Source organism: Rhinopithecus bieti, unplaced genomic scaffold (assembly GCF_001698545.2).
Source record: "Rhinopithecus bieti isolate Rb0 unplaced genomic scaffold, ASM169854v2 scaffold_115, whole genome shotgun sequence".
Classification (NCBI taxonomy): Eukaryota; Metazoa; Chordata; class Mammalia; order Primates; family Cercopithecidae; genus Rhinopithecus; species Rhinopithecus bieti.
Window position 1 is genome coordinate 22630 of NW_016803181.1, and position 17879 is coordinate 40508.

Here is a 17879-nt window from a genome sequence, read left to right on the forward strand (position 1 = left end):
TGCGGGAATCCATGTGGGAGCTGGAAATCGCAAGATAATTGTATCCACCTCCCCACCCCCAGGACGAGAGCCCAGGCTCCCTGGTTTCCAGGCTCCGCTCCGTTCTTTCTCAACTCCACACCATCTGCCTCAGTACTGAGGAGTGAGACAGGGACTGCTCTCCCACTGGAAGCAGTTTCAGACCACTTCCTGTGGACGGCTGGAGGTCCGGGGTGGGGGTGAGGCGCCGCAGAGGATGGGAGAAGCCGACACGTAGGGTGGTCGTCAGCCACTGTGGCCACCCTTAGCAAACGCAGCGCAGGGCCCTGGCTTTCCTCGTGGGCTCTTCTCCCCTGGGGAAGTAGCCCCGTCTATTTTTCATCGCCTTCATTCCCAAGGGCCGTTCACTTCCTGTTTCCCTTCCTCTCTGCCTTCCTTTCCGGCCCACAGGTCACCAGGGAAGTTGGGTGTTCTGTGGCCTGGCTGCTGGAGAGCTCACGTGGGGGAGGAGGGGAGGCTCCACGAGATTCACCCACCACAGGCGGCCCCCCCTCCAAGACGGCCGGTCTCCACTCCCAGAGACACAGGAAGCCCAATGGCTTTGAACACTCAATTTAATTTAAAACAGGCACAAGTGCAAACAATTCACAAAATTTCTAGGGAAGATGTTTTGTTTTGAAAACTCTGACCCTTAAAAAAAAGTCCTTGCAATTTCTTTGCCCCCAGGTAGGTCACTAGGGAGCAGAAGAATCTAAAAATATTATCTAGATAGAAAGGGTCCAGACACCTGAAGTTCTTTCCTGGAATTCCATCTCACAGCAGCCCTGAAGTGGGGCGGGGCTGAGGAGGACAAGGAGACAGCTGTCTGTGGAGGCAGCCGGGGCAGATGGTTTGCACAAACGGGTGCCTGTGACCTTGGCGTGATGGAAACCCGGAGGTGGTTCGCCTTCTCTCCCAGATAGGGTTCTGAAGAGAACAATGGGTCCCTGATGGCCTGGTTATTGGGATAAACTTGAAAGGTAACACAGTTACCATTCCTTACATTGCTGTCTCTGGCCCTCACACTGCACAGTACAGGAGAAGCTCAGAAGCCTCCTGAGCCCCCAGGATGTGTTAGACTTAGCATGGACCACTCCAATGGCCAGGTAGACACAGGACTGGAGAGGTGGAAGCCAGGCCAAGAAAGCAGGTCCCTTTAGGCCAGAACTTAGTGGGAGAGAGGATGGGGCAGCCTTCCTGAAGCTGGCTGTGGGTGACCTGAAGGGACCTGGGCTGTCAAGGTGGCTTTCCTCCCCCTTACACACACACACACACACACACACACACACACACATACACAAACACACACACACGATGTTCTCTCCATTCTGTAAAGTGAGAGCACCTTCACCACCGACCCCATTCTTTTTCACTCAGAAATTGCCCCCTCACTCCCTGCCCACAGCCATGGCCTGGAGCAGGCCATTCACAGTTCTGGGTGGGGAGGGGCCGTACAGCTGGGACTGTACCTTCAGGACATCAGACGTGAGGGAGGAAGTGGGATTCAGGTCATAAAAACCACCCCGTGGCCCTCTCGAGACCCGAGGTTTGAAGCTGGAGCTGAGAACAGCAAGTATCTGTGGAGACCAGCAGTCTGCCCTCTGCAGTGGCCTAGGACACTAGTGGACAACTACCTTTAAAAAACCACAGTAGCCTTTTCTACTGTGTTGGCTGCAGAGGCCAGGAACGCTGGTCTCTGTGTTTCTTAGAAATAATCCCTGTGCAAATATCAAGGGGTCATCCTGTAGAAGGGGTCTCCATCTGGGGACTCACTCAGGAGGGAGAGACACTGAGGGGGCAGGTCCGGCCTGGCCCAGTGGGCTGAGGGGCAGAGGGTGGGGCTGGGGCTTCACATTTCAATCTTTGGAGAGAATACTGAGAGGAGGAGGCAGGCAAGCCCTGCCGGCAGGCTGGCTGCCCCGTGTGCCCTGCCTGTGGGCACAGGTGGCAGGTTGTACTCAGGGTGGGCTCAGCAGGTGGAGGTCTGCTTGCGGTAGAGCTGGATCAGGGGCACCAGGCACTCGGGTAGCCCTGTCTGCAGCAGGAAGGGGTGGTCTAGGAGCTCCTGGGCTGTGGCTCTCTCTTGGGGGTCCCGCACCAGCATCCGCTCCAGGAAGTCTCGCAGTACTGGGGAGACCTGTAGAGACAGGGCAGTGAGATTAAGCCACATTTGTAGTCACTTTGGGGTGACCTGATTGCCTGGCCCTGTCATTGTTTGAAAGTCTTGAATTCGCTGGTTTTTTAACTTCCTGTCCCCTTGCCCCTCCCCACCCCCCAAGGCTCTCAGCATTCAGATGCTATAGCTCTGTGGAAGGGGCAGAGAATTGGCATCAGTGATCCAGGCCTGGCTCTATCCCTGATCTCAGGCAAGTCACAGTTTTCTCTAGGCCTCAGTTTTCTCATCTGTAAAATGGGCTAGTGATAAAGTATGCTTGCCCTGTCTGCCACATAGGGCTTTCGAGAAAATTTTAAAAACAGGTCGTTGGGTGCAGTGGCTCATTGCCTGTAATCCCAGCACTTTGGGAGGCCAAGTTGGGCAGATCACAAGGTCAGGAGTTTGTAGACCAGCCTGACCAACATGGCAAAACCCCGTCTCTACTAAAAATGCAAAAATTAGCCGGGCGTGGTGGCACGTGCCTGTATTCCCAGCTACTCAGGAGGCTGAAGCAGGAGAATTGCTTGAACCCAGGAGGCGGAGGCTGCAGTGAGCTGAGATTGCACCACTGCATTCCAGCCTGAGCAACAGAGACTCCATCTCAAAACAAAACAAAAAACAAAACAACAAAACAAACAGGTCAAGGATGAGGAAGTGTTCTGAAAAATAGAAAAGAAAGTGAGACATGAAAAGGAAGATTTCTTTGTTGCTCTAGGCCTTAGAGTCTAAGGCAAGGGCTTATCTTGGTTCATTTTGAGCCAGTATCTTGAGATGAGGCTGAGTCTTGGGCAGAAGGCTACATCCTCTGAGCAATTAGCCAACTAGAGATCTTTATATGCTAATTTTGGAGTTAGCAGTGCAGGCTCCAAGGGGCGGTTGTCCTGGAAGATGTTTCCTGTTGGTCCTCTCATCCAGCTTTGTATTGGGGCCACAGAACTCTTTTTTTGCCATTTAGAGGCGAGGCTTCAGCCCCCTGAGACATTTCTAGCTTTGGCCACCAGATGGCGATGCCACTTAGCAGCCTCGTGCTGACCTGCCAGCAGGGGGCGTCCACAGTAAGGCCTGCGGGGTTGGGGCGGATTTGGCAAAAAGGGTTACATGTATACACACACGTCCATGCACATATACTGGCTTTAAGGGGAATGCTGTGGCTCAGCTGTGTCGGGGTGTGCAATAATGAAGCATGAGCCGACTCGCCGTGATGGACAGGGACATCGAATCATGGTATGGATCTCCCGACACTTGGGGTAGAAAGGTTTGTGCTCAGTGAAGCTTCCCCGGATTCCTTCTGGGACAGCAGGGATTGCTGGTGTCCTGGCCTTCCCTGTTCATGGGCCCACCTGGGCTTCCGACCAGTGCCTGCCGAGTAGCAACCCTCCACAGCCGTGGGAGGCGACTTGTTGGAGCGCACATGCGAACTTGTGCATAGATGCGGCTCCACACCCAGGGGCAGGTTTTGTGTGGAAAAAGAGGAGCCTTTTCCAGGAGCCCAGACCGTGTAGCTTCTGTGGGAGGGAGATGCTGGGAGCCTAGGCTCTGGTCCTCTTGCCTCAGGAGGAATGGGGTCTGCGAGGTCGCACCCTTGTGTGCCAACTGACCTTGTGAGAGTTTTTCAGCTTGGGCGGGGGGCTGTCCCGGAGCCTCTTCATGGCTTGCACCGGGGAGTCACTGAAGTAGGGTGGCTCCCCATCCACCATCTCAATCACCATGATGCCCAGAGACCAGATATCCACCTGCAGGAGGAAAATGTCCCTGACCCCATGGCCAGAGCCTGGCCTGGCCCGGCCCGTTGGTAGCCGTGTCCTGGTGGCGGCAGTGGTGGAGGGGGGACAGCTGGCCCCAGCTCTCCTTCGTGAGTCTGTCTTCTTCCTCCCCCGGCCACCTGCCCTGTGGCCAGTTACTGCCTGCATGAGTGACCACTGCCTATAGGGACACAGCTGTCAGTCACTCAGAGAAAGGCCATCATCCATGGGAGGCCTGGCCATACCCCATTCTGCCCTTGAGCTGAGGAAAGCACTTGCAGGACTTGTTCCTGGCAGCAAGGTCATGGGCGAGAGCAGCCCCATGGAAAGGGGGAAGAGTGTTGACTAGGTGGGACTCTGAAAACCAGGGCTGCTTTTGGTGAGGTCACTGGAGGGGCCACAACAGAAGGGCTGCCAGTTTCCAAGTTGCTTTTGGGAGGTCTGGCGGGTGGAGGGAACGATTACCTCAGTGGCATACAAAGACCTGGAGATCACTTCAGGAGCCATCCAGTAGGGGGTTCCCACCAGGGACTTCCTCTTAGGGACGTCTTTGCTGATCTGAGCACAGAATCCGAAGTCCGAGAGCTTCACCTAGGGTTGAAAGGGGAGTGAGTGGTGGACCAGGAGGAAGTGGGAGCGTGGCTATGCCAGGGACAGTATGGAACCTACCCTGCCATCCAGGGTCAGCAGGATGGAGTCACTCTTGATGTCCCGGTGGATGACACCCTGGGCATGCAGGTAAGCCAGGGCCTGCAGCACAGCCTCACACACAGTGGCGATCTGCTCTTCATTCAGCCTGGATAGGAAGGTGGGGCCGCCCGATGGAAGAGAGCGTTAGCTCTGGCAGGTTGTGGGGTGGCTGAGCAGAGTAGGAGTCCCTGGTGCTAGGCCCCATGGCTCCCAGGCAATCTGTTTGGCAGCACATTCAGGCCATAGCCCTGGTGAAAACGGGCCTGAGCCTTGGATAGAAGCCACCCTTCTCTTCTCCAGTCCCAAGACCCCTGGATGTCAGTTACCCCAGCAGGCAGGGGAGCCCAGGATGATCCAACAGGTATCCCAAGTCTTCTGGGCCACAGGCAAAACAACACATTGCTCTGGCAGGGCCATGGTGAGGGCAGCCCGCACTCAGGATCCAGCCCTCCCAGCTGCCCACCTGACTTGGGAGACGATGTCTGTGAGGGCTCCTCCCTGCAGGAACTCCATGAGCACCCACAGCTCCTCGCCCACTAGGTAGCTCTTGTACATCTCCACCACGTTGAAGTGCTGGTAGTCCCGCATGATCACCACCTGGGGGCAGGTGGGGGCCTGAGTGCCGGGCACGGTGCCCAGAAGCATGGCCACCCACTGCCCCTGCTCACAGATGTCCAGCCTGGCTGGCTGTTCACTGCCCATCCCCAACGCCCCCGCCTGTCCCACCCTGTCCTCCCACCTCATTGAAGAGCAACTCCCTGCGCTGCTGCTTCCTGAGGTCCATCATCTTGACGGCCACCTGGCGGCCCGAGTGCTTCTCCCGGGCCAAACAGACGATGCCGGTGGAGCCCTCGCCAATCTTCACGTAGCTGTCCAGCAACAGCCGGGGGTCACCCTGGTCCACCACCATCCTGAGTGCAGCCTTGAACTGCTCATGTGTCACAACACCTGTGTCCTCACCAGCCAGAGCGCCCTTGGCAACCGTGGGGTCCTGGGGCAGGTACAGGTTGCTGGTGCTGATCTGGGCATGCCAGGTGCGGGGGGAACCTGCTGGGGAAGACCGGCCTGGAAGCGGGCCTGCGGCCGCGGCTGTGCGGAGGGACTTCTGGGGGCTGCTGGTATCCGAAGTGGTCAGAGGGCTGAAGGTCCCCACCGGCTGGTCCGAGGGCAAGGACTGGGCCTTGGCCACCAGGCTTGGAGGGTTGTCTTTCTGTGGTGGTCGGAAAGAGGAGTTGGGCTGCAGGGACAAAGCAACAGGAAGGGGCATGGCTGTGTGAGCATTTGGAATAACTTTCCCAGAGGCAGGGACTGGCCGCCGTGACCTCTGGACTCTGGCAGGGTCAGGCAGGGTGTCAGATCAAACTAGGGAGGTGCTCTGAGCAAAGATTTTCAGACGGAGCTGAAGCCCAGCCACAGTCCTGTGTGAGCAGCCCCCCGCAGGGCGCCAAGCTGGGCAGGCCCAAGACAGCTGCTTCCACTTGCCCTACTGCACCGGGGAAGACAGGGCAGGCCACTCCCCACCGGGTCCTGTGCTGGGTATTTCTTCCTTGGCGATTGGTAGCTAGACCCAGGGAGGCTGCTGTAAGGCCGAATCTTCCTCTGTGCTAAGAGGCTGCTTGAAGAATCTGGGTCAGAGGCATTCTTCACTCCCAAGGCTCCTCCACTCCAGAACCCATGGGGGCAGAAGAGGCCCAGGCAGTGGGGTGGGGAGCAGTGGGCAGCTGTGTCTCCACTCCCCGAACCAAGGCAGGGGAGCCACACCTGGGGCCTGATAGGCCTGCTTGTGAATCTGTGCTGGGAGGTTATGTCCCTGACAGAGGACCACAGAGGTATGTCACCATCTGGGGGGTCCTCAGGTGTCTCCCCTGGGCTGGGAATCTGGTGCCAGAGAGATCTGGAGTTAGGAGGGTAGGTCCAGCCAAACCCAAGCCTTGAGGCCAGGGATGAGGAGATGTCTTAAAGACCCCATAAAGGAATCCTTCCACTTCCTCCTAGGCATGAAACTCCTGGCTAAGGAGCCTCCCGGAGGAAGGAGAAGGTAGGGGGCCTATCCTCGTGGGCTCTGGCGGGGAGGGAGGGAAGGGGGAGCAGAGGGGCAGCCTGGGCGCCCAGTGAGCCCTGCTCAGGCCCAGCCCTGGAAGCCTGTGGGGCTTCTTGCTTTTCTGAGCCCAAGCCCTCCTGCTCTCTCTGGCAGGAAAGGCACCCGCCCATCTTTGGGTTCTCCCCAAAGAGCGGTGATGTGCACCATGACCCCTCCCAGGGATTATGTGTTTTAAAGGGCACCTGGAGAGGGATGCTTCAGGGGCTGCAGAGAAAGCCTTCTAGGAACTTCTGCAAACCCATCATGGAAGCCATTGTCTTAGGTGCCCAGTGGGTCCTGGTCCTGATCCCAGAGCTGAAACAACTTGCAGGAAATCTCAAGCAGTAAGTTTGAGCTGGGATGCTTGCTCAGGGACCCCAAACCCCAAATCTGGGCCTTGGGCCCCACCACAGTCTTTTCAACGTCTTTAGCAACCCTCACTCCCTTCCTTCCCGACTCCCCACGGCTTCAGGGCTTCCACTCTCCAGTCAAATCCCTGGCCTGCTTAGGGTGGAACAGGTACACCTACTGGCCCAAAGCCATGCTGGGGCAGACCTCTGCCACCCCCACACCTGCCTGCCCACCCGAGTGTGTGCTTGACCTTCACAGGAAAGAAGCTAGAAATTCTCCCAGGACTGCCTGGACTCACTCCATCCCTAATGAGTGCATTTGGACAGTAAACATTCTCCCATGTCGTCGCCAGCACCTGACTGTCACCATCCACTGTGACACTGTCACCATCCACTGTGTGGTGGAGCAGTGGGAACCCTGGACTGGGCTGTCAGGACCTGGGGCCTGGCCCTGGGCTGCTCTGCCCTGCAGTGAGCCTTAGGCGAGTCATCTTCTCTGCGCCCCCGTCTCCGCTACGATGCAGGGACATACACAGTGATCGGGGGAGCTAGGTAAACTGCGGACTTCCCGCCTCACAGTCTGATTCAGTGGGGCCCTAGAGCAGAGACTCTGCACTTGAACAATGTCCCTGCGTCCTAGGAGGCTCATGGAACATACTTTGAGAAGCTCTGCATGAGTGGGCAGTATGATCTTATGGCCTCAGGGAGCCTCTGGGAGGGCTATGAAGGGGGTGGACGGAGCATGGCCATGACTGAGGCTATGATGCCAGGTCCTGGGAACAGAGGTTCCATGAGACGTCACCAGGCAGGGACAGGGAGGGAAGTGGGGCAGGGCTCACTGCATCACACAGTCAACCTGTAGAAAGGCTCGGGGTGCTAAGGAGGCTGCCTGCTGGCTTGAGTGTGGACTTAACTCAGAAAACATGCTCTCCAGGCACCCATCCATGTGGGTCGGGGCAGAAGCTTGGGGACCACCTAAAGCTCCTCTTGAGGTGGCTCTGATGACCTCTCATCCTGAAGCTCCTAAGAAAGGCTCTAAAATGAGATCATTCCCCTCCTGGCCTCCAGGGCTTCTGCATGGGCCAGCTCTACTCTGAGGACGTGTGGGCGTGGGAGCGAGAGCCACGTGGACAGGCCGAGGTGGGGGTTCCTTCCCTGTCTCCACGGGCCAGGTCCCTGTGCTGCTGCTGCTGCAGGTGCTGGCTGGGCTCAGGGCGGAGCCTGCGTCTGGAGACTGGGGGAGGGGTAGCCCAGCACCAGCAGAGTCTGCAACACCGGCTGGGGAGTCCCAGGAGCTGGCTCGGTCTTCAGCCTGGCAAGGTCGGGTTCCCAGTGTCCTTTCATTGGCTTCACTGCCTGTTCCACAGGGAGGGAGCTTTTATCGATGTAATCACAAGCAAGGATCAGATGAAACTTGTGAAGCCACACAAGAAAGGGAAAGGGGGACACGACAGTGGAATTAATTAATTGTTATGGGCTCTGGATTAATTCTGAAGTTACTCATGTGACAGACCTCTTGGGAAGAAAGCCACTAGAAGAGTCATGCATACATTTACATCAATGCCTCATTTCCCGCCCTGAGCCATGGTTCTCCAGCTGCGGGCTTAGGGGGCTGTACTGTAAGTATCCTAAAGGGGAGAGGCCATGGCATAATATTTTTAAAAATAATAAAGCCGGCCTGGCATAGTGGCTCAGGTGCCTGTAATCCCAGCACTTTGGGAGGCCAAGGCAGATGGATCACTTGAGGTCAGGAGTTCGAGACCAGCCTGGCCAACATGGTGAAACCCCATCTCTACTAAAAATATAAAAATTAGCTGGGTATGGTGGAGCATGCCTGTAACACCAGCTACTTGGGAGGCTGAGGTGGGAGGATCACTTGAACCCAGGAGGTGGGGGTTGCAGTGAGCCAAGATTGCGCCACTGCACTCCAGCCTGGGCAACAGAGCGAGAAGCCATCTCATATACTACTAATAAAGCCATTTATTGAGGGCTTAGCACTTTGACAAGTGCCTTCAATGCTCTATCTCATGTAATCCTCATAACCCTGTGGCTTGTCTGGTTGTCCTGTAGGCATTGGAACCCACGGACGCCCGTGGCTGCGACTCCCCTGCTGCAATCCCACTGGTGCCATGTATCCTTGACATATATCGGAGTACACAGTGGGTGCTTAACCAATGTTTGCCCTTCCGACTCTAAGTGGAACATGTCTAAACCCTGCAAGCTCCTAACAAACTGTCTTGCCTCTTTGGCCTCTGTGCCCCCAAGCCATGTCTTCCTGTTCTCTTTTGCTAGAGAGACTCCAGGCCTCCCTGCCTGGAGCTAGGTACAGGAGCCCCGGAGTCTATACTCAGACCGTCCTGCAGCCATGCCTGGCACACTGCATGGCCTCTGTGGCCTAACTGCCATTCTGGAAGCTGCTGCGAGTGTCCAGAGTCAGCTCCAGTGCCAAGGGCTGCTGGCTTGATCTGGGGGCTCCTGGGGTAGGTGGTGGAGGAGGAGGAGGAGGAAGGCTGATGCTCCCCATCTGTGTTATTGAATTTGCTTAAGGCAGTGGTTCTTAATGGGGGTGCTCAAATGACATTTGGCAATATCTGGAGGCATTTTTGGTTATTCCAACCGGGGGTACCACCAGCTTCTAGTGAGTAGAGGCCAGGGAGGCTGCTACAGTGCAAGGAGAGCCCACCACAAAGGATGGCCTGACTTGAGCGTCAGCAGTGCGGACACTGAGAAGCCCTGGCCCAGAGCAGCTCAGGGGGTCTCAGCCTTGCCATTGAGAGGTCTGGCTCCAGAGCAGCACTCTCAAAAGGTGTGTCTGAGTTGCCCAGAAGGAAACCACTGCCCTGGATTTGTCGAACTCAAGATAACTACCACCTGCTCCCACAAGCATGGGGGGCATTCCAGCACACCCCGCAGCAGTGGCCCACGGTGAGTACTCAGTCCATTGTGCAGGGATGGACAGGCCTCTCCCCGCAGCAGTGGCCCATGGTGAGTACTCAGTGCACTGTGCAGGGATGGACAGGCCTCCCCCGTGCTGTGGGGAGCTGGTAGGAGCCCAGAAATATGCAAATGAGTGCCCAGCCCAGTGTTGACAACCCCTTTCTCCAAATCCCTGAGGCCTCCCAGCAGGACTCCTGAGAGACAGAGGGAGGTCAGGCTGTGATTCTCACCTTCCCAGCAGGGTGCACTGTCCTGATCTTACCTTAGTTTTCTGGCCGAGTCTCCCCAGGGGCACAGCCTTCCCAACACCCTGCAGCTCACAGATTCTCATGTTCCTCTCACAGGTACATCAAGCCACACCCCATGGGGACCCCAACCCACTGTCCTTTAACCTAGTAGGGGACTGGAGTGCACAATGCCAAGAACCTTCTCTGAGTACCTCAGCCGGCAGGCAGTAACCGAGGGAGGTTGTAGTCCAGGCCATCCCCAAACCGATACCCTGTGCAGGCCACACTCACCCCACCGATGACAGGGGAGGACCCAGGCTTGTCTTAAAGCCCTCCCAGGAGGGAGGGGAGGCTGTATGACCCATGCCACTATCAGCAGTCGTTTCTTAGGCCTGCCTTCCACCCTCCCAGGAAGGAGCTAAAGAACAAGCGACTGCTGTGCTTGTAAAGCCTTCATACGCAAGAGTCATGAGCCAAGAGGGCCCGGGCCAGACAGGCAGCCCCAGAGTACTCCCCACCTTCCTTCTCTGACTCATTCTCCATCATGCCTGGGGTGTCTCACCCTCTCTCTGTCAGTCTCCTCTTTGCCAAATGGGGAAGGAGGTTACCGTCGCTACGGACAGGATGCTGGAGAGCCTACAAGAAGTGGCAAGGTGCTCCACTCTGCCTGCCAAGAAATGCCACCACGGGGCTCCCTTCATCTTTTCCTTTCTCACAAGAAAAATGCGCATCTGAAGCAGTCCAGTCACACATGCCACAAGTCGGCCTCCTGCTGCCCCCGGACAAGGCAAATCCAGCTTTTCCTATGGCCACACACTCGGGAACAAATAATGACAGAAATGGGAAACAACACAACTGCCACAGAGAAAAGAAGGAAAGGAAGGGAGGGAAGGAGGCGGCAAGCCACCCTCCTTAGAGGAGAGGTTACCGTGCACATTTCTGCCGCCTTAGGCGGAAGCAGTCCAGGGAGCCTCTTTGTAAGTCCTCCAAGGGGAAGGCCAGGCAGGGCCTGTGTCCCTACACCCACTCCCCAGTGGACAGCTGCAGACCAGGCTCCTGACTTACCTTGCTCTGTGGTGGAGGGCCTGGCTTGCTGCTGCTTGGAGGGGCCGTGGCAGCAGTGGACAGGAACATGCTTCGGAATAGCCTACGCTTCAGGCTGCTCTCCTGGGTCTTAGGGCTAGGGCTGCCTTCCCCACCTGGCCTGCCCGTGGCTGAGCCCACCAGGCAGGACTGTGGCCGGGCCTCCTCAGAGCCATGCTTGGCAGCCTTCATTCCACGCCTACCAGTGGCTGTGGGGGGTGAGGCTCCTGGTGGGGAGCTCTGCAGGCAAGCACCCAGCTGCAGACAGCGCTGTGAGGCACCCTGAAATTCGGCGGGGCCCAGGGACTGTGCCTTTGCAGCCAGCCCATTGGGCAGGACCCGTGGGCTCTGTGGCTCGGGCCACAGCATCTGCTTGTGGCCTGCTGGTGTGCCCCCGTTGCAGCTGAGGTAGAGGCCGTGGGGGTCGGTGCGCTCAGACTGGGGACTCTGGAGGTACATGTCTGGGTCGGTGGCCCAGTGCTCATCCCCCAGCAGCCCCAGGGACTGTGCCCGCCGCCGGCTGGTGGGGCTGCGGCCGCGCAGGGTGTTGGAGCTGATGACTGACAACTTCTGGATGTCGTTGAGCAGCCCCGAGATGTAGCCATCCACAGGCACCGCGCTGCCCCGCACCACTGTCTGTAGGGGGAAGAGAGAAGTATGTGGGAGCCGCCTGACTGTGGCAGGGAGGGGCAGCCGGGAGATCAGGGTCAGAGAATGTCCTTGGGGGCCCTGGGGAGGACTGCCTAAAGACCTTCCCTGCTTCCATTAATAGGGCCACTGTGGGTCCCACCTGTGCCCGATGCAGGGATGCGGGGAGAAGGCCCAGCATCAGCAGAGCAGATGGTGAGTGCCATGGGGCTGCATCCAGCATGCCCAGGGGTGTGGTCGGCTGGGCCAGGGAGCTGAGGCTCAGGGGGCGGGGCTCCATTCTCTAGCTCCACGGGTGGCTGGGAGAGATGTGCCCAGCCCACTGAGGAAAAGAGACCAGGCCAGGAGGCTCCTCCACACACACTGGCGTCGTGGGCTCCAAACCCTGATAGGGCCCCTGATCCCAACTTCTACCAGGCTCTTGGGTCTACTAGTCCTGACCCTCACAACTAAAATTCTCCTGGTCTGGGAGAGCCCTCAGTCCCTATGGGGCTGCAGGTCCAAATACTGAATGGGACATGTTCTAAAAGACTATTCGTTGTCATCTAAAATATAAATGCAATTGAGCATCTTACATTTTCATGTGCTGAGTCTGGCAACCCCACCATCCTGGAGAGAGGGTCTCCCCAGGCTCCTTCACCCTGGCTTACCCAGGGAGAGAATGGCAGGCTGACAGGCAGGGAGTTAAAATGACTGGTTAATTGATAGCTGTGAAGTAGGTGGTTCCTCCAGGGGCCTTTCTGAAGTTTAACCAGGCATGGTTGTCTGTGTACTGGGAGAGGCTGAACCTCATCCCTGCCTGCCCCTCTTACCTTCATGGGCTGGAGCTGCACCCGTGTGATTCGCGAAGGGTCCACCACGGGCTTGGGGCGCCGCAGTGTGTCCAGGATGTTCTGCCATTGTGGGGGAAGGCCCACAAACTTGCCTTCTTTGGGGTCGAAGGAGGTGTGGACACGGTGCTGGAAGTTCTGTGGGGCTGAGATCTCAGGGCGTTTCTTCTTTTTCTTGCGGAACATGATGCCTGTAAAGGTAGAGTCAGGTTGAGCTCCTGCAGGAAAGAGGGGTGGCTGCAGCAGGGGCTGGGGCACCAGGCTCAGGGCTCCCTCCCCTCCCCCAGCAAAACTCCCCTAAAAGCCTAGGGCTTCCCTCCACTTTCATCTCTGCTTCCTCAGGGAAATGGCTGGCTCCCAGCAGAACAGTCCCAGAAACAACAAAAGCGCCATAAATAAGCCAATGCAGACTATAAACAAGGAAAAGAGGTGTCTTCTTGTCTGTGCCAAGTCCCCTGCGGAGCAGGCAGACTCGGGGCGTTTGTTTCTATAAAATCCAAAGCCCATTACAAGTATCATTCCACTGTCAACGAATTTTAAAAAGGGGGAAAGAGGGAGGAAAGTTAGCAAGCTTGTTTTACGAAACGAGTATGACCCTGATTATTAAAACCAGATAAGGAGAGTACAAGAAAGGAAAATTTGACTCAATATCATTTAGGAACATAACTATGAAAATCTTAAACAAAACGATCACATTGAATCCAACAGTATATTAAAGTTATTTTTTTGTTGGCTTTTTGTTTTTTTTTATTACAATTCAGCTTTGTCCCCGGATGGCCGAACCTGTTAATATGATACATTAATAAAAAACCAACCAGCTGATCACAGACATGCCGCCTGGGCTGGGACTATTATGTATCAGGGATCCTCCAAAGGGCCTTCACGATTACCAGGTGCTTTACCTCAATTCCAGAAAGGCCTTGAGCCAAGAGGAGAGCCTGGGGCGGGTGAGGAGCAGCTAACTTAGGTGTCAAGCTCTCCAGAGAAGGCAGAAAGCACCACCTCCCCTTGACACTCTTCTCTCTGGTGTTGGAGCTCTATGTAAAACATCACCTGGGCTGGGCATGGTGGCTCGTGCCTGTAATCCCAGCACTTTGGGAGGCCGAGGCAGGTGGATTACCTGAGGTCAGGAGTTTGAGACCAGCCTGGCCAACATGGTGAAAACCTGTCTTCACTAAAAATACAAAAAAATTAGCCGGGCCTGGTGGCACGTGCCTGTAGTCCCAGATACCCATGGGGTTGAGGGAGGAGAATCGCCTGAACCCAGGGGGCTGAGGTTGCGGTGAGCCGATATTGCACCCCTGCACTCCAGGCTGGGCAACAGAGTGAGACTCTGTCTCAAAAAAATAAACAAAACAAAAACACTTAACCTGCAATCAAGCCTGTGTCTCATGCCTTGCTGATTCTGGCTTTGCCTAAGGTTGTGCTGAGCTCCATCCACAGATGTGATACAGGCTTGCAATGGATAGCGTGGCTAGATTGGAGAGTGGGGAGCTGGGGGCCTGGGAAGGGGAAGGACACTTCCAAAGGGCTGCTCTAGTTTTGCCTTCAGGGGAGCCCAGGACCTGGGATCACATGTTGATGGCAGACAGGGTCAGGGCTGCCACTTGAATGCTTTCGGATCTGAAGAGGTTCGAAACAGCTCACTGGGTTCTTATGTATCGGAAAAGGTCACTTCCAGGCTTCAAGAAACACACTGAAACGTGATTCTTGAACTGAAAGCTTGGATTACTCATCCACCCGAGGATCTGGAGTGCAGGGCCGTCGTGTTCTCTTTTGGCTCCTCCTCTGGAAACAGCATTTTCCTAGTCATTTTGGCAGGTTCTGAAGGAGGTCGCAGACCTGGGAGGCAGCTGGCAGAAAGGCAGGGACCCTGGACAGCCAGTGGTTCCCCACTAGGAGTTCACCATGCATGACTCAATCAGAACCCACGTCACATCTCAATGTCAGTCGTGCTGCTGGGTCTGGAGGTTCGGGAGTCCACCAGACACTCCCTAGAGGCAGAGCCACATGGGCGGGACCCTTACAGACCAACCACTTTGCAATAAAATAACCTGTGTGAGCTGCAGGTGAGTTGTAGGGAGTCTCCCACTAATTTGGAGAGACTTTGAACAAGTTACCGAAATGATCTGAGCCAGTGGGGTTAATGAAACACAGCTCATAGGGTTTAGGGTGTGTGAAGTAAGCAGAGTCCCCATACATGATGGCTGTTTCTCTTGGGATGTCACCTCTCTTTGTATCCCTGTCTTGACGCTCAGGCCCTCCATACACTGGCACTTGGGCAGATACAAGTCTGGGAGTAACACCAAACCACTTTCTGCTTAGACTTACCAGTCAAAGGGGTCATGCCTGATGTCAGGGGTCTGGGACCTGGGGACCTTGCCATATATACATCATGGCTTGGTAGAATTTGTCCTCCTCCCATTTGGCCTTTGCCTTTTTTTTTTTTTTTTTTTTTTCTAGGAGTCTTGCTGCCCTGTCGCCCAGACTGGAGTGTAGTGGCACCATCTGGGCTCACTACAATCTCCATCTCCCAGGTTCAAGTGATTCTCTTGCCTCAGCCACCTGAATAACTGAGATTACAGGCACCCACCACCATACCCGGCTAATTTTTGTATTTTTAGTATAGACGGATTTCACCATATTGGCCAGGCTGGTCTCTTACTTCTGACCTCAAATGATCCACCTGCCTTGGCCTCCCAAAGTGCTGAGATTACAGCCTTTGCCTTTTGCTACAGAAGAGGCTTTATTCAGCAGGTCTATTCCCCCAGTCTCTTGGACAGACCCGCTATCCCTGGATTAGTTGAGCTGCCTGTTTTGCCCTCCTCCCTAGCTCTGTGAAGTCTTCTGGAGGTGCAGGGACACAGACTGCAGCTGAAGAAGAGCTGGCGAATTCGCCCCTCACCACCCACCCGAGAGCACCCCTCTCCCCAGCTCCCCTGCCCCTCCCATGCACTCAGCTTTTGCTCTGGAGATGCACAGGGAGAGCATCTTTAGCAAATGGTCTCAGTGACTCTGGGGGCCTCTCCTGAGTCCACTCTAATAGTGAGCCATTCCGGCACAAGTTCTTCCCAGAGGCAGCAGGGAGGCTGGAGAAGAAAGAAGGACAGCCCAGAGGCTGTCCCAGGGCCAGGAGTGGTGATGGTGAGGGTGGGAGTCGGCAGAAGCAATCAGCTGAGCTCAGGCTTTGAGGCCTAGGGAGTAGAGCTTTAGAAACCAGAGGCCATCACTTAGCTCTGGAAAATCAACCACGTAAAGGGGGCTGCCAGGACTCATTTGAAATGTGAGGCCAACACTGCGTGGGACAACATGACTGTGTAAGTAGGAAATGCGGAAGAATCTACATAAAACTGGGATTAAGGGAGTGAATTTAAAAGGTCCTTGATTCAAGGACTATATATATATATATACACACACATATATCTTTTTGAGATGGAGTCTTGCTCTGTTGCCCAGGCTGGAGTGCAGTGATCTCGACTCACTGAGAACTCCGCCTCCCAGGTTCAAGTGCTTCTCCTGCCTCAGCCTCTCAAGTAGCTGGGACTACAGGCGTGCATCAACACGCCCAGCTCTACTTTCTGTATTTTTAGTAGAGATGGGGTTTTACCATGTTGGCCAGGATGGTCTTGATCTCTTGACCTTGTGATCGACTCACCTGAGCCTCCCAAAGTGCTGGGATTACAGGCGTGAGCCACCATGCCTGGCCTCAAGGTCAATATTTTAAAAAATCAACTGGATTTCTACACACCAGTAACAACATAAAAATTTTAAAAGGGGCCAGGCGCAGTGGCTCACGCCTGTAATCCCAGAACTTTGGGAGGCCGAGGTGGGCAGATCACGAGGTCAGGAGATCGAGACCGTCCTGGCTAACACAGTGAAACCCCGTCTCTACTAAAAATACAAAACATTAGCCGGGCATGGTGGTGGGTGCCTGTAGTCCCAGCTACTCAGGAGGCTGAGGCAGAAGAATGGTGTGAACCCGGGAGGCGGAGCTTGCAGTGAGCCGAAATCGTGCCACTGCACTCCAGCCTGGGTGACACAGTGAGACTCTGTCTCAAAAAAATAAAAAGAAAAAAAAAATTTTTTTTAAGATACCATTTTACATTAAAAATACAAAATATCTAGAATAAATCTAACAAAAGATATAAAAGTCCTTATATTGGAAAATACAAAATATTATTAAAGATATTAAAGAATGTTCATAGATTAGAAGATTCAATACTGTAAAAATGTCAATTATTCCCAAGTTAACCTGCAGATTTACTTAAATCTCAAACAAAATCCCAGCATATTTCCTTTGGTAGAAATTGATAAACGGATTCTAAAATGTATACAGAAACATAAAGAACTAGGAATAGCCAAGACAATCTTAACGAACAAAATTGGAGGATTATACTAAATAGATACTAAGATTTATTATAAGGCTACAATAATCAATTTAGTATGGAATTGGCAAAAAGATTGACAAATAGACCAATGGAACAGAAGAGAGAATCCAAAAATAGACCCACTCTTATGAGGTCATTTGATTAATGACAAAGGTGACCCTGCAACATGCTGGGGGAATGGATGATCTTTTTAATAAATGTAGTTGAAATAATTTGATATCTGCATGAAAAAAAATGAATCTGGAAGAATGAGCTCATATCATACTCCAAAATTATACAGACAGATCACAGACCTCAGCGTGAAAAGTAAAATAATAAAGCCAGTGGGAGTGGTGGCGGGCACCCGTAGCCTGGCTGTCCCTTCCCTGAGGTCCAGTGTGGTCATTCTGAGGGGCCCGGTTTGGTGGGCTCTCCTGGAGCCCACAACCTGCTGGGGCCTAAACCTGTCTACACTGATATGTCCCAGACACAAATTAAAGATCAAGGTTTTCTTTGCCCAAAGTGGAATTCTTGATGATATAGATTAGGGGTAGGGGATTTCTAAAGATTTTGCCTATGGTAATTTGTCAATGCAGTGTGAATACAATGGCTATTTGAAGGAAATACATCAAAATATTAGTTGTCCCATTTTCCTGGTGGGGCTACAGGTGACGTCCTTCTGTCACATCTTTCTACTCTTTTTCTAAGTTTTCCTTAAAGATGACGATTGCTTCTCTTAAAAAAACACTTTT

The 17879-nt window shown here is 54.4% G+C and overlaps 1 protein-coding gene across 5 annotated transcripts in view; it reads right to left on the minus strand.

The window, feature by feature from the left end:
- Positions 1–575: 575 nt before the first annotated feature.
- The window catches only part of PAK6 (p21 (RAC1) activated kinase 6), a 38180-nt gene continuing 20876 nt past the window's right edge, over positions 576–17879 (minus strand). For all 5 annotated transcript variants that reach the window (XM_017867914.1, XM_017867924.1, XM_017867934.1 and 2 more), the window contains 8 exons: positions 12743–12951; positions 11265–11918; positions 5345–5842; positions 5069–5202; positions 4585–4711; positions 4381–4506; positions 3772–3906; positions 576–2155 (listed from right to left, as the gene is read on the minus strand). In XM_017867914.1, the coding sequence (XP_017723403.1) occupies positions 1988–2155; positions 3772–3906; positions 4381–4506; positions 4585–4711; positions 5069–5202; positions 5345–5842; positions 11265–11918; positions 12743–12946 (2046 nt within the window). In that variant the 5' untranslated portion in view covers positions 12947–12951 and the 3' untranslated portion in view covers positions 576–1987. The remainder of the gene's footprint in view (positions 2156–3771; positions 3907–4380; positions 4507–4584; positions 4712–5068; positions 5203–5344; positions 5843–11264; positions 11919–12742; positions 12952–17879) is intronic.